The sequence below is a fragment of the Podarcis cretensis genome (genome assembly GCF_951804945.1).
Source record: "Podarcis cretensis genome assembly, chromosome: 13".
Lineage (NCBI taxonomy): Eukaryota > Metazoa > Chordata > Lepidosauria > Squamata > Lacertidae > Podarcis > Podarcis cretensis.
This window is the reverse complement of record NC_137182.1, coordinates 17,880,046-17,894,483: the sequence shown is the minus strand read 5'-3', so window position 1 is coordinate 17,894,483 and position 14,438 is coordinate 17,880,046. Positions and strand designations below refer to the sequence as shown.

Genomic DNA, 14,438 nt, shown 5'->3' with positions numbered 1-14,438 from the left:
CTTGCGTCTGGAGTAGTTTACACTTGTATATCTTATGCTGGACTTGCTTTACGCCATCTTCTTTTGTATGTGATTGCTTCCATTGCATACTAGAATATTTTATTAAAACTGTAATCCTATATACACATAGTGAATTTCATTAATTTCAGTGGAGATAATTCGCAAGTAATTGTAAGACTACAACCTGAGGTGTTCTGTGAAAGGAAATGAATGTTCTGGTACCATTTGTGAAGTATCATCCATTAAGCAACACCACCAAAAAGGGAACACAAAAAGGTTGGTTGGTTGGTTGGTTGGTTGGTTGGTTGGTTGGTTTTAAATGCCACACCTGTAAAATTATTATTTTTCGCTCTCATTCAGTTTCTAATTAATTGCCCTCTGGTGTTCTGGTCAGGCCTCAGCATAATAATGTAGCATTTGGGAGCAAAGATGGAACCCATTAAGCCAGCACTGGAGGCCAAGATGGAGAAGATCTCCACAGCCACCATGTGTTTTCCCTTGGTGCTCAGGTACACTGGAACAAAGGAGATCCAAACACTACAAAACAACAGCATGCTGAAGGTGATAAATTTGGCTTCATTAAAGCTATCAGGCAGTTTCCTGGCTAAAAATGCTACAGCAAAGCTGACAATGGCCAGGAAGCCCATGTAGCCCAGGACACAGTAAAACATGGCAGCTGACCCTTCATTACATTCCAGAATGATTTCTCCCGTCAGATAATACTTGTCAAAATGAGGAAATGGGGGAGAGGTTCCCAGCCACACAGTGCAAATACCAGCTTGGATAATAGTACAAGTCAACACAATGGCGCTTGCCAGTCTTTTCCCCACCCATTTCCTCATTCTGGATCCTGGTTTGGTGGCCATGAATGCCAGAACAACGGTGACGGTTTTAGCCAACACACAAGAAACAGTCACAGTGAAAACGACACCAAAAGTCATTTGTCGGAGCAGGCAGCTCACTCTTTCTGGTTGGCTGAGGAAGATGAAGGGGCAGAGAAAGCAAAGGAGGAGAGACATGAGGAGAGTGTAGGTCAGATCTCGATTGTTGGCCCTGACGAGGGGTGTGTCTTGATGCTTAGCAAAGATTACTAAGACCAAAAGTGTGAGCAGAAAGAAAAGGAGAGAGAGGAATGATATGCACATCCCAAGTGGTTCTCCAAAAGTCAGGAAGCTGATTGTCTTTGGAATGCATTGTGTTTGGTCCTTGTTTGGGTAGTGATCTTCTGAGCATCCAGTACAGTCATTCATGTCTGAGGTAAAAAAGAAAAGATTAGATGCAGACTCATCATGTCTTAAAGAGCAACTACAAATTCCACCAATATGGACCTCTTAGGATGAAATCGGAAATATCTTAGGTATTTCCCAACAAACCAGATACAATGCAATGTGTTTCAACCCCAAGCCAACTAGCATGTGTAGCTACTGGTGCCTCTTACCATCCTCATCTGATATGTCAACTGTGGAGATATTTGGATTGGGATGGCCTGGCCACTGTAGTGTGTGAGGGGGGGAGGGGGAGAGTTGTGTCTCTTACCCTTCTGGGAAGCAATCCTTCCTTGGGGACATGGAGCACAATCATAGCAGCAGAATTTCTCCCCCTCCTTCTTTTTCTTTCTGGATCCAGGAGGGCAACTTGGGCTACACACAGAATGGGGTGGAACCTGTCCATTGGAATAAGCGTGGGAACAGTTTAGCACATATAGCTGTATAGGATCTTTGCCTCCCATTATCTCAGCTACAATTAGGAACGCATGACATTCCAAGAATTCTCACTATTGTATGCGCAGTGGGATTTTAGTATTGACTAAGAGGTGCGAATGATCTCCTTAGAACCAGCTCAGGGTGAAAAATACCACTATCCACAATTGGGGGATGGGGAGGTGCTTAAAATGGCTTTCTTTTGAGCCTTCTTCAGGCACTACAAAAAATGCACGGGGGCTCAGATTTAGGAGTGGGTGAATATCACCAGCCCTGTACCCAATGTCCAGAGACATCCTTGCTGTACTTGTTCCGCCTCTGATCTTCCTGTGCTGAGTAGGGGGGTGTAAGGAGCAGTCTAGCACACATGTCTGAACATGCTTAGAAGCCTCTCTGGGATTTGGAACATTGTGTTATTATCACATTTCCCAACTGAAAAGAGGCTTCAGCTGACTCCTTTTAGAAGCTTCCTTCATATCTTCCTGCCAAAGACAAGGAGCAATCAGGGGTGTAGTATGAAGACCTGGAAAACATACTGGGTAACGGGTCCGAAAAAAATAAAAAAATAAAAAAGCAAAATAAGGATTCCATGTTCCTCATGTGCTTCAAGATATGTACCACACTTTGATAGGAACACACTGACTCATGATCTGCAATGCAATAATACTTTGTTTACACACATCTCATGGACATTGCTGTCATTCCTCACCTGGAGAAAACTTTTATGCCACACCATTTGGTCCTCATGAATGGAAAATTGCTTTCCTGGGGGAGCCTCCAGATCTATCCTCCCAACCTTGATTCTCACATAGGAGTTATTTGGGAAAGTGACCAAGTTCGTAATATCAAATCCCGTTTCTAATTCCCTGTTTTCACCAAAAGATACTTTTTCTCCAGCACTGTTGTTAAATGAGACACTCCTAAGAAAGGGGTGAAGCTGCATTGAAAGGGAAACAAAGGAGCACTGAATTAAAGCCCGAATGTCCCTCCTTACTGAACTCAGTTTGGGGCAGATAGTCTGCCTGTAAATGACAGGGATTTTAAAGCTCAGACTAGAGCTTTAAATCTTTTGAAGGGTGGTTTATACACCTTTTAAATAAGCTAAAGCACATAGTTCCCTGCTGGACAAGAAACAATGACAAGGGCTGAAGCCACAGGGTGGAAGCTTTTGATTACAGATGCAGTAGCCCCAAAAAGTCTCCATAACATCTTGCCATTCCACTCTGGACCGTCTTGCACAACAAATTCATCATCAAAGGCACTGAATTCATTGTTGCTCACTTCACTACAAGAAACACTGGTGGCTAAAACTCTCTCCTCCCTCCCCTCTCCCTGGTCGGAAGAACCACAGAGCAATTGGAGAAGCCACTGGAATTGGCTTGGTAGGACTTTTCCAGCTTACCAATAAGTGTCTTAAAGGCCCCCAATAGCAGCGTAAGGGGATGAGAGCTTGTAAAATGGAAAGAGCAATGGTGGAGCTAACTCCCCCAGCCCTTAAATTGTGAGATGAAAGCATCCAAAATGCTAAGGAAAGGCTTAATGCTCACAAGGGCTAGAGAACTCTGTGATGTCCTTTGCGGGAGGCACTTATTTCAGTTGGTACAATTATGGCAGTTATGAACAGTCTTAACAGAGCAGCAGTTTTAGCTTAGCTTTGAATAATTTTTATTCGTTTTCCAAACAATTTTATACAATCAACAAATTGTTTTACACTCATTCTTCCATTTTTTGACTTCCCTCAGTTTCTCTGTCAATCTTTCGTAAAATTTCTATTTGTTAACGCATTTCTAAACATAATATTGCCTTTACCAACTCCTTTTCCTCTTACTCTCTTTTTTGCAGTATTTCTTACTATCTCACAGAGTCTCTTCAAAACCAACAAGCATTGTCTGTACATCACATATATTTTTCAGATATTCTGTAAATTTCCCCCAGTCCTCGATAAACTTTTGGTCTTTCTGATATCGAATCTTCCCAGTCAATTTATCCAATTCTGCATATTCAGTCAATTTCCTTCTCCATTCTTCCACTGTTGGAATTTCTTCCTGCTTCCATCTTTGGGCCAGAAGTATCCTTGCGGCAGTCACTGCATATTGAAACAGTTTACAGTCTCTCTTATTAATTTCATTTCCTACCATTCCTAATAGAAAGGCCTCTGGTTTTTTAACAAACGTATATTTCAACATCTTTTTCAATTCATTGTATATCATCTCCCAGAAGTCTTTCACCCTTTTACACTCCCACCACATATGATAGAAAGTACCTTCTTTTTCTTTACATTTCCAACACTTATTACATGTTTTATACATTTTAGCCAGTTTAACTGGCGTTATATACCATCTGTAGACCATTTTCATTACATTTTCTTTCAACGCTGTACATGCCGTGAATTTTAACCTTTCATTCCAAATTTTCATCCAATCATCATACTGTATATTATAACCAAAATCTCTTGCCCAATGTATCATTATTGCTTTTACCTCTTCATCTTTTGTATGCCACTCCAGCAACATTTTATACATTTTAGACAGATTTTTATACTCATTATTCAGTACCTCCACTTGGAATTTTGATTCTTTACCTTCATACCCACACATTTTACAATCTTTTTTAAACATTTCATTAATCTGATAGTAATGTAACCAGTCATAAACAGATTCTTTCACCTCTTCATAAGTTTTCATTTTCCATTTCCCCCCCCCCACCCTCTTATTACCAATTCTCCATATGTTGTCCACCTCCCGCTCATATTGATTTTTTTCAAACTCATCACTTCTAATGGTGAAATCCACTGGGGGAGTCTAGGTTCCAACAAATTTTTATACCTCTCCCACACCTCTATCAGTGATCTTCAGAAGATGTGGTTTTCGAAACCTTTATGGATTTTTTTCTTCTCATACCATAAATAAGCATGCCAACCAAATCTCTTATCAAATCCTTTTTAAGTCTAACAACTCTCCATTCTCTAATTTGATCCATTCCTTTTTCCAACAGAGGCATGATGCTTCGTAGTATAATTTCAGTTATGCTGCTGCCTGTCTCAGAGTTAGTCAGTCTGTAGCAATTTTTGTCTTAGATTCAAATCTATGTAAGATGTATTGGTAACATAAGGAACACCTGCCTGTCTGGTATATTTAATCTAACCCGTGCAAGTACACTGAGTAAAAGTTATTCTCTATTTAAAATATAAAAGAGAGTCCATTGCATAGTTTTTATAGGAGGGGAAAGGGAACTACTTAAAGGGTCAAACAACCCACGCTCTCTTCCACATAACTCTGTAAATAGGAAATAGTGTTTAATTCCTACATAAATGATCAGAGATAGACTATTTCCTGGCAAATGATATCGTCCCTTTTCAAATCCCTGTCTGCAATGGCTTTGCAGTTCTAACAGACACCGTGGGCAATGAGGAGAGATGGGATCTTGCCCTCAACCTCGGCCCTCCAGATGTTTTGAGACTACAATTCCCATCATCCCTGACCACTGGTCCTGCTAGCTAGGGATCATGGGAGTTCTAGGCCAAAAACATCTGGAGGGCCGAGGTTGAGGAAGCCTGACTTACAGTCACTTCCAATATATTGTGTCTTGGAAAAACCATCAAATTTATTTCTCAAATTCTCTATAGGGAAAGTGCAAAAAAGGCACACTGAGTGTTTATTGCACAGAAGGAAGGAAATAATAATAGAAGAGATTGAAGGTGAATGAGAGAAATGCTGTATGGTTATCTATACTAATTTTCAGGGCACTGTTGCACATACCCCTGGACATCATGATCCTGCCCATTTCAAATGGTAGTCAGTACCTGCCAAGCTTGCAGTTTTGGTAGCTCCTGCATCTCTCCTTCCATCGCTGCCCTCTGCTTGGACCTGTGCAACAATGTGTTATGTAAAGCATGTGCCATGGCATAGACAGCATTATAGACACTGTAGCTGTGGCCAGTCATGCTCATCTCAAAATCAGATGAAGGGAGCTCCTCCAGCTTCTCCTCTCCGGTGCAGCTTCCACTGGGCTTCTCCTCCATGTTGGAGTTTGGAAATAAACAGCGAAAAACCAGGGTCCAGAACTGCTTGAGAAAACCATCTCCATTTTCCTCAAAGGGGTTTAGGAGCTGAAGAAAGGTTCTGAAGCTTTGCACCTCATTGGAATGAACTGTAAAGGAGATGGAACCTTGGAGGACTTGCATATCCCATCTTTTTGGATAAGTGGTTCCTATGAAATCAAGCTGAGCAGTCAGAATCCACACTTTCCTCATAGGTGTCCCAGCCACATTTTCTCTTTCCCATTGTGCTAACATTGGTTGTAAGGCAAGTATGGATGCAGAATTCCCGCAGAAAATAACAGCACTGGCTTTGCTCTTCACAATTACTTGATTCACTTGGTGATACAGTAAAGGAAGGTTATTATACCCATAACTAGCTTGGGGAGTTCTCTCAAAGAAGGCTAAGCAAATATGTTTCCTGGAAAGCAGAGGTTGCAGCGTCTGCATACACTTCTCTCCAATCTCATTATTGCCAGCAAGTAATCCGACCCATGTCCATGAAAAGTGGAGAAGTAACTCAACGATCCCAGTGTACTGGTGGTCTCCGTTGGGCACCATCCGATAGAAGGGAGCAGGTTGGCTTTGATCCGTGTTCTGTGGAGCAAAGGAGCCATAACTGAGCTGAAAGGAAATGAAGAAATATAAATTGGTTCATGGATGTAGTAGAAGGAACTCATATGCGGTGTCTGTTCTGTCAAAAAGAGTGGGAGAGAAAACTGCATTTCCCGAGACAGAGACCAGGAGAGGCTGTGTTGCATACATAGCTCCAACATCCAGGAAAGAGTCATAGACACTGGATTGTAGAAGGATGAGTAACCTCACACCCAGGGCCTTATGCTGCTCTCGGGATACTCTACAGAGCTTGTCCCCAGGACACATGTCTCACTCATCCTGTGCCACAGACCCCTCCAGTTCAGATACTTGGCTATTATGTGTCTCTCAACAGTAATACTGCCTCTTGCTTGCCTGGATAGAGAGAGGTTGATTTGGAAACATCTGGTGTTTGCATGGCTGAAGTGCAGCCTACAGAACTAAAGGGATGTCTCTTGCCCCAACTACCATCGACATGTGCCCCCTAAAAGCTCACACATGTGGGAACCCAGCCCCTAGCACTGATTTAAGAAGAACGGTGTGCTGGTCCTGTGGGTTAACCATGAGGCGAGGTCCAAGTCCAGTCCGAGGTCGAGGGTGCAGTATGGAGGCAGTCCATCAAAGCTGAAGCTGGGTCCAAGGCAGGGAGTCAGGTGAGGTCAGGAGCTCTGGCAGACAAGCAGGACAGGGTGCAGGCAGGAACTAGCTACCAACAATGTTGCTCCCACAACTTTGGACTGGGGCTGGCTGGCTTTTATCTGCCCCAAGGCATAGGGCGGCCCCTATCCACAGGTGACTCACCCCTCCTGACCTGGAAGCGAGCACTACTCCTGCGGGAACTTAGTTCCCTCCGCCTCTCTGCCCTGAGCCTCTGCAGCTCAGGAGAGGCTGGAGGGTTACCGGACCCAGAGGCAACATCAGCTTCCCCTGACGGGGCTGAGAGTGGAGCACCTGCTAGGAATAGTTGGCAAGGAAATCAAAAAAGAGGACAAAAATCTGTTTCTATATGCCACAACGGCCGCTAGAACTATGTTAGCCCAAAGCTGGAAAATGGAATTAATACCTACTATAAATGACTGGCAGATCAAGATGATAAATTATGCTGAACTAGCTAGAATAACAGGAAGACTAAGAGACCAGGATGACCAGAAGTTTCATGAAAATTGGAACAAATATCTGACGTATATAAGAGATAAGTATAGAACTTCGATGACTCTGGCAGGGTTGGAACAACTCTAACAGTGTTTGGCAAATATGTAAAGGATATAAAACACGTAACTTTAGAAATTATCTGATACTTACCAATGAAGTGAAGGGAAGTCCGAGGCTCGGCAGAGCCCAAAATAACTGTGTACTATATATATGATTCTTGTAACAGCTATGTTATATGCAACTTATGCAATCTAGACTGTATATATGTATAATCGATGGAAAACCAATAAAAATTTATATGGGGGGGGGGGAAGAGAGTGGAGCACCTGCAGGCAATGGGTCCTCCATCACCTCAGGAACCAGAGAAGACTCAGCTGGTGCCTGCACCTGAGGATCCAGCACAGGTGAGGACCCTTCAGGCCCAAGCCCCAGCCCCAGCTCAGCTGGTTCTGGAGGTGGGGACTCCTCTGCAGGCTGGGATTCCTCAGGTTCAGCATCCAAGTCAGAATCCCAGGCCATCACAAACGGCCTGATATGGTTGTTCACTTGATACTATGGTAGGGACGGCCCTGGCAGAGACTATGTTGACATTTCCATTCCACCTTAAGTAACAGACATGGGATTGTTACATGTCACATGCCTGTTTACATTCCAGCACATTCCAGCTGGGAACTTCCGTTGTGTGTATTGCTTTTGCTTTTGCTGTTCCCTCTGAGACAACATGAGAGAAAGACGACATGTTTCTTTGTCCTGATTTATGATTAACAAAATCTTTAGCTGTAGAATGCTTCCACAAGTCTCACGCCTATTCTGTGTGTGCAGTTCGATCTGCTGATTGTGTGCCCTGGCTGTGAAGCCTGGGTCGCTGATTTATGTCAGAGCAGAGGCGATGGTCTTCGCACCGGGCCACTGGAAGGAGATGGCCCAGCCAGGGCTAACCAGCTGGCCTCCCGGCCCTCTGCATGTCGACAGGCGATTCTCTCTCTTTCCTCCTCATGGAAAGTGTTAAAGGTGACATCAGAGACAACCTTTTGGTCACAGCAACCCATTTGTTGCTCACCAGGCACCAATAATTTTTTCTTTCAGATACAAGGTAAACTTAGGAAAAAATTTTTTTAGCTATTTATATTTTTTTATATCTAAATCCTTTAAATATAGAAATCCTCCTAAAGTGACTTACCATTAAATTACGTTTTTAAAACCCAGTGCAATTTTTCTAGAAAAAGAGGTGCAGGAGCTCACCATGAACTTCTGAACTATGTTCTCATAGAATGGCAATGGTGCCCAACTGAGAGGTGCCTGCGCTGAGCTATGGCGAACACTGGGTGAACACTGGTTAAAGGTAAAAGGTAAATGGACCCCTGACCATTAGGTCCAGTCATGACCAACTCTGGGGTTGTGGCGCTCATCTTGCTTTATAGGCCGAGGGAGCCGGCGTACAGCTTCAGGGTCATGTGGCCAGCAGAACTAAGCCGCTTCTGGCGAACCGGAGCAGCACACGGAAATGCTGAACACTGGTTAGGAAAGATAATAATAAGTGAGCTGTGAAGTGCCCAAATCAGTATTTTACCTGAGGAATCTTGTAGACACCCAATATGGTTGCTATGTAGAGGGATGTTCCAAAGTCAAGTCCCCCAATGACAGCCATCAGATTTTTTTCGATTCCGCACCCGTAGTTGGGTACATATCTGGGATGCATGGAGATAAGGTCCAGAATGGCCCGGTAGGTCATCCTATTATTGGTGTAACTGTCATAGATGTGGAATCCCAAGGTGATATTAGGCAAGATCGTGGGGTTCTCATTGATCTCCTTGACCGCAAACACCAAAACCAGAATATGCTGATAGTTCTTAGGCATAATACTGCAATGGATAATTTTATGATGTATAACTGAGAGATATGCAAGACACTGGAAAATTGCTCCTAGACTATCATGTTGCTGCTCCTCCACTACTATCTGCTTCTTAGGATGCCCCCCCCTTTAAGAGCTTTGTATCAATCTTAGCAGAGAACTCTTTTGTTGGTTCAGATCCATTTGAATATGAGGAGAGAGAGGTAGGATAGTAACCAATATTTCTAGATCCGTGAAACATTTTCAACTTGACATATTTTCAACTTGGGGTGTCATGTGTGTTTGTCATAGCCCGGCTTAGAGGAGAACAAATGGTGATCTAAAAACCCTACTTCAAAGGCAAGATGAGCTTTTAAGATTCCTCACCAGAAACTCTTCTCAGGCTTGGTTTAATATTTAGACCAGGGAAGGGTTCACACCTTTTCTCTAACATCCTACCCCTTGGTAACCTATTTCTATTCTGTAGTGTGGCTGCTCTTACAAGAGTATTTACTGAATTGGCTGAATTGGTGCTGTAGAGAGCATAGAAACAGGTGGAATTTCTATTTCTCTCCCCATCCCTCACCATGACACACTGTGGGGTCAAAGCAAGCCTCTCTCAAGAACTCAAAGTGAAGTCAGAGAGCTATTTTACCACTTGCACTTTGGGGAGTATCCTGTCACCTCCCCCATCCCCTATATCTCCCCTCCTGCCTGGTGATGGGTACTGGAAGCTTTCAACAGTTGGATGTTGATTACTTCTCCGAGGGTGCTTCCAGGTTGCCAGTGTTTTGGGTTGTGATTCTAACACCTATGAGGAAATTCAGTGTGAAGTGTGGGACAATGCAAGCTTCACACATCATTGAAGCTCCACACAAACAAATCAGAATGAGTGCTCATTAAAAACCCAACACTGTCTAATATGGATGAATGCTAAATAAACAAGTCATCTGAAAGTGACTCTGGTGTTTGCACCTGTTTGGGGACTCTGCTTTCTCTTACCTCTTTGGCTCTTCAGTGCATTCAGAAGCCCCTCATTTCAAGAAGGGCTTCCACAGCGGAAGCTCAGATTTCCAAGTAAGACTAAACCTTTGCTCCTCTAATGAAGCACTGCCTGGAAGAGAATTGTGAAGAGGAGGGAGGAAATGGGGGAAAAGAACTGATCAGCAAGTCCAAGCTATCTCATCTTACTAGCAGTTTCAGATCACCATTCCCCTTCCTCTAAGCTAACTCCTCAGTTTAGCACCTAACACTTATTCCTACCTCTGACAGGGGTGGGGGGGAATCCCACTGAAATGTATGGTTGGCATTGGGGAATCAGAATCGAATGATTCCTTGATGTGTACTTGATTACTACTTACAAGAAAGTACGGACTTGATGGGTGATAAGGATTTCTCTGAAGTCTTCTTTAGCAAAAGAGCCAAAGATATGAGAAGCAAGTCCACCAATCATAAAGTCACCTGGTTGATAGAATTCATGGGGAATGCTGAGCGAATGATTGGTGGTGCAACGTTTATTATGTTTGCACATCACATGTGGCAGAAAGGAGAGAATGGACGCAATAATCAGCAGCATACTGAGGCAAATGTTCCTTCTAGTCACACACCTTTACTTCCATCGAGAACATGCCTGTTAGCTTCAGAACCAACCTGACTAGAATTGTTTGCCCTCACACAAATGCCATGTCATTCCACCAATCCACAGATTAAAAGACTGTCTTACAACTCTCCAAGTGAAAAATGAAAATCCTGCCTCTTCCTCTGCCCTCCCCATTGTTTGAAATGGCAGGAAGGGATTTTTTATTACTAGACTTTGACTAGTATTCTCTCGAAATCTATGAGGACCTTATCCAAAGGAGATTCAGTGATGACAAGTGTGATAATTACCAATGAGATAATAACTAGGTGCTGTTATTGCTGGGAAGATCGGAAGAATGGAGAAAAACATGTTTTGTGATGTTCAATGAAAAGCCGTCTCTGTCAATTCCTGAGACGACACACAAAGGGCACACAAAGTACACCACAAAGAATAAGAAAAGAACAGAACAGTAAGCCTGTCTTTTTTCAAAGAAGGAATGCTTCATGTGACCATAGAATATGCATTATCTGTCCTCTACACCTTCCTGCATGAACCTCCCTTTTTTAGCTTACTGACTATTACACCAAAACAAACTAGGGGAAGGCAGGTTTGGTTTGACAGTAGGAAGTTTTATACAGGGGCGTATCTACTATGAAATGAATGGGTACTATGCGGCACCTGTAGCCGTGCCAATTTGTAGTTTCAGTACATGGATAATTCCTAAGCTTTAATGGTCTAATATCTCAAAGAGGACACCGCTGACAACGAAACTGGTACAAAGCAATTAATACAAAATAACTGTATGACGGAGAGCATATGAATATTAACTATAGTCTGAAAGAAAAGACTGGCAGTGGGATATACTACTGTTTCCTCCTTATTAACTGCTGTTTGTCATTTAGATCAGGTCTCAACACAATGATGTAGCATTTGGGGGAAAAGATGAAACCTAATAAGCCAGCACTGGAGGCCAAGATGGAGAAGATCTCCACAGCCACCATGTATTTCCCCTTGGTGCTCAGGTACACTGGAACAAAGGAGACCCAAACACTACAAAACAGCAACATGCTGAAGGTGATAAATTTGGCCTCATTAAAGCTGTCAGGCAGTTTCCTAGCTAAAAATGCTACAACAAAACTGACAAAGGCAAGGAATCCCATGTAGCCCAGGACACAGTAAAACATGACAACCGACCCTTCATTACAGTCTAGTATTATTTTGTCCATCACAGAGTGCGAGTCAGAATTGGGGAAAGGTGGAGATGTTCCTAACCACAAAGCACAAATACCAATTTGGATAAGGGAACAAGAAAGTACAGTGGCGCTTGCCAGTCTTTTCCCCACCCATTTCCTCATTCTGGATCCTGGTTTGGTGGCCCCAAAGGCCAGAACCACCGTGATCGTTTTGGCCAGAAAACAAGAAACAGTCACTGTGAAAATGATACCAAAAGTCACTTGTCGAAGAAGGCAAGTCACTGTGCTCGGGGGGCTGATGAAGATGAAGGGGCAGAGAAAGCAGAGCAGAAGAGAGGTGAGGAGCATGTAAGTCAGATTCCGGTTGTTGGCCCTGACGAGTGGTGTGTTCTGATGTGTAATGAAAATGACTAGGACCAATATTGTGAGCAGTGAGAAAAAGGCAGAGAGGAAAGCTAAGCTCATCCCCAAAGGTTCTTCAAACGTCAAGAAGCTTATTGTCTTTGGAATACATTGTGTTTGGTCTTTGTTTGGATAGTGACCTTCTGAGCATCCGACACAGTCATTCATGTCTGGGGGGAAACAAAGAATTGAATGTTAGTCAAGTGTATTAGAGGGCAGCTACATGGGCAGTGGGACGTGGGACGTGGGCTGTGGGTTAAACCACAGAGCCTAGGACTTGCCAATCAGAAGGTCGGCGGTTCGAATCCCTGCGACGGGGTGAGCTCCCGTTGCTCTGTCCCTGCTCCTGCCAACCTAGCAGTTTGAAAGCATGTCAAAATGCTAGTAGATAAATAGGTACCACTCCGGCGGGAAGGTAAACGGTGTTTCCGTGTGCTGCTCTGGTTCGCCAGAAGCGGCTTAGTCATGCTGGCCACATGACCCGGAAGCTGTATGCCAGCTGCTTCGGCCAGTAAAGCGAGATGAGCGCCGCAACCCCAGAGTCAGTCACGACTGGATCTAATGGTCAGGGGTCCCTTTACCTTTACCTTTACTTGTGCAGTATCTCAACTTGGATGTATGAGAGGTGTCCCTAGCCAGACACAGGAGTGATTGGTGTGGGAGGTTGGTGCTCTGCAGCCCCCTCCTGACAGCAGAGTATTGCTACTTCTTACTTTCCTGAGCACTGAGAACATGTCCTGGTAGGGTGGTTGGATCAGGATGAAAGGTGGGAGAGGTTTGAGGAGTTGCTAGCTGAAAATGCCGGGGAGGGATCCAGTGAGCTGGGTCAGGGTCTCCTGAGACATGTCTGTCTGAGGGGGACATCGCAGGTGAGGGGTCTGTATATGAGAGCTACTCATACTCCAAGCAGTAAGGGACTCATCTATTAAGGATAAGGGTTTAATTTCCTGAAATGGGAATGTTTGCTTATGTTGAATTGTTGTTTGTGTGTTTTCCTTTAGCAGTAGCTCTCTCGTTTGATTGGCTGACTGTGAATCACATGAGAGAGGCATTCCATTCTGTTGTGACTGCTATTCGAGTAACTGTCGTTTTTTCACATGTGTGTGTGTGTGTGTGTGTGTGTGTGTGAGAGAGAGAGAGAGAGAGAGAGAGAGAGAGAGAGAATGACTGCTGAGAAGAGGATCCCAAGATGTTAATACGGAGAAACTTTTACTCACTATAAGGAACAAAGTGAAATAAGTATGAGATTGTAGATATGTTCTTCTCAGTTATATGATTATGAAAGTCAAACTGTTTTGAACATAAAGAGTCTGGACAGTGCATATCATCAAAATTCATTCTATTTTTATAATATATACACAACCTAGCTGTACTAGAGTTGTTCCTCAGGAGTGAGCTGCATGGGAAGGCAGTGCCCTAGAGCTGCTCCCTTCCTGACTGCAAGATCTCTGCTGCTTAGCTGGATGGTGAGGGGGCAGGGCAGGGCAGTGGGAGACCTGTGCGCTACAGGTGCAGTGGCAGAACAAATCTCCACTCCCCCGCCCCCATCGCTGTCCAGGCAATCTAGTGGTAGGGAAAGCCACTTCCGGCCTGCCCAGGAGGTGGGGTTGCGGGCTTCACGCCCACCCCCACGTGAGCGGGGGCTGGTTTCAGCCCCTGCGAGAACAGGGGAATCCCGGCCAGGTCTGCCCTATTTAGGGCCGGCACAGAGGGGGCTCGCCCTCTTTTCGCCGGCTAGCCCTCACCTCTTGCCCATCAAGCTTTCTAGGACAAATCACACCTAGGATGTTAGGAGTAGGGCAGGTAAAATTGTACTTTGCAAGCCCTGTGATTAGTTGATGGTTCGGTCTGTTTCCAAGTGCTGTGTCCCTTTGCAAACCTGATCACTCGCTGATCGTGGTGAGGAACTGCACAGCTGAGAGCAAAAAAATACGACATGTATATAGTGCCT

At 44.1% G+C, this 14,438-nt stretch overlaps 2 protein-coding genes across 5 annotated transcripts in view; both read right to left on the bottom strand.

Annotated features, from left to right (window-relative positions):
* Positions 1-311: 311 nt before the first annotated feature.
* The window catches only part of LOC307200707 (vomeronasal type-2 receptor 26-like), a 39,414-nt gene continuing 25,287 nt past the window's right edge, over positions 312-14,438 (bottom strand). For 3 of the 4 annotated variants that reach the window (XM_079949517.1, XM_079949516.1, XM_079949519.1), the window contains 4 exons: positions 5,503-6,360; positions 2,410-2,637; positions 1,537-1,663; positions 315-1,252 (listed from right to left, as the gene is read on the bottom strand). In XM_079949517.1, coding sequence (XP_079805643.1) covers positions 357-1,252; positions 1,537-1,663; positions 2,410-2,637; positions 5,503-6,360 — 2,109 coding nt within the window. In that variant the 3' untranslated portion in view covers positions 315-356. Of the gene's footprint in view, positions 1,253-1,536; positions 1,664-2,409; positions 2,638-5,502; positions 6,361-9,052; positions 9,345-10,674; positions 10,794-14,438 lie in introns of those variants that run through there. The other variant, XM_079949518.1, reaches the window with a different exon arrangement.
* LOC307200920 (vomeronasal type-2 receptor 26-like) lies at positions 11,751-12,773 on the bottom strand. The gene has a single exon (XM_079949987.1). It carries the CDS (start codon positions 12,653-12,655, stop codon positions 11,756-11,758), a length of 900 nt encoding a protein of 299 aa, XP_079806113.1. The 5' UTR covers positions 12,656-12,773; the 3' UTR covers positions 11,751-11,755.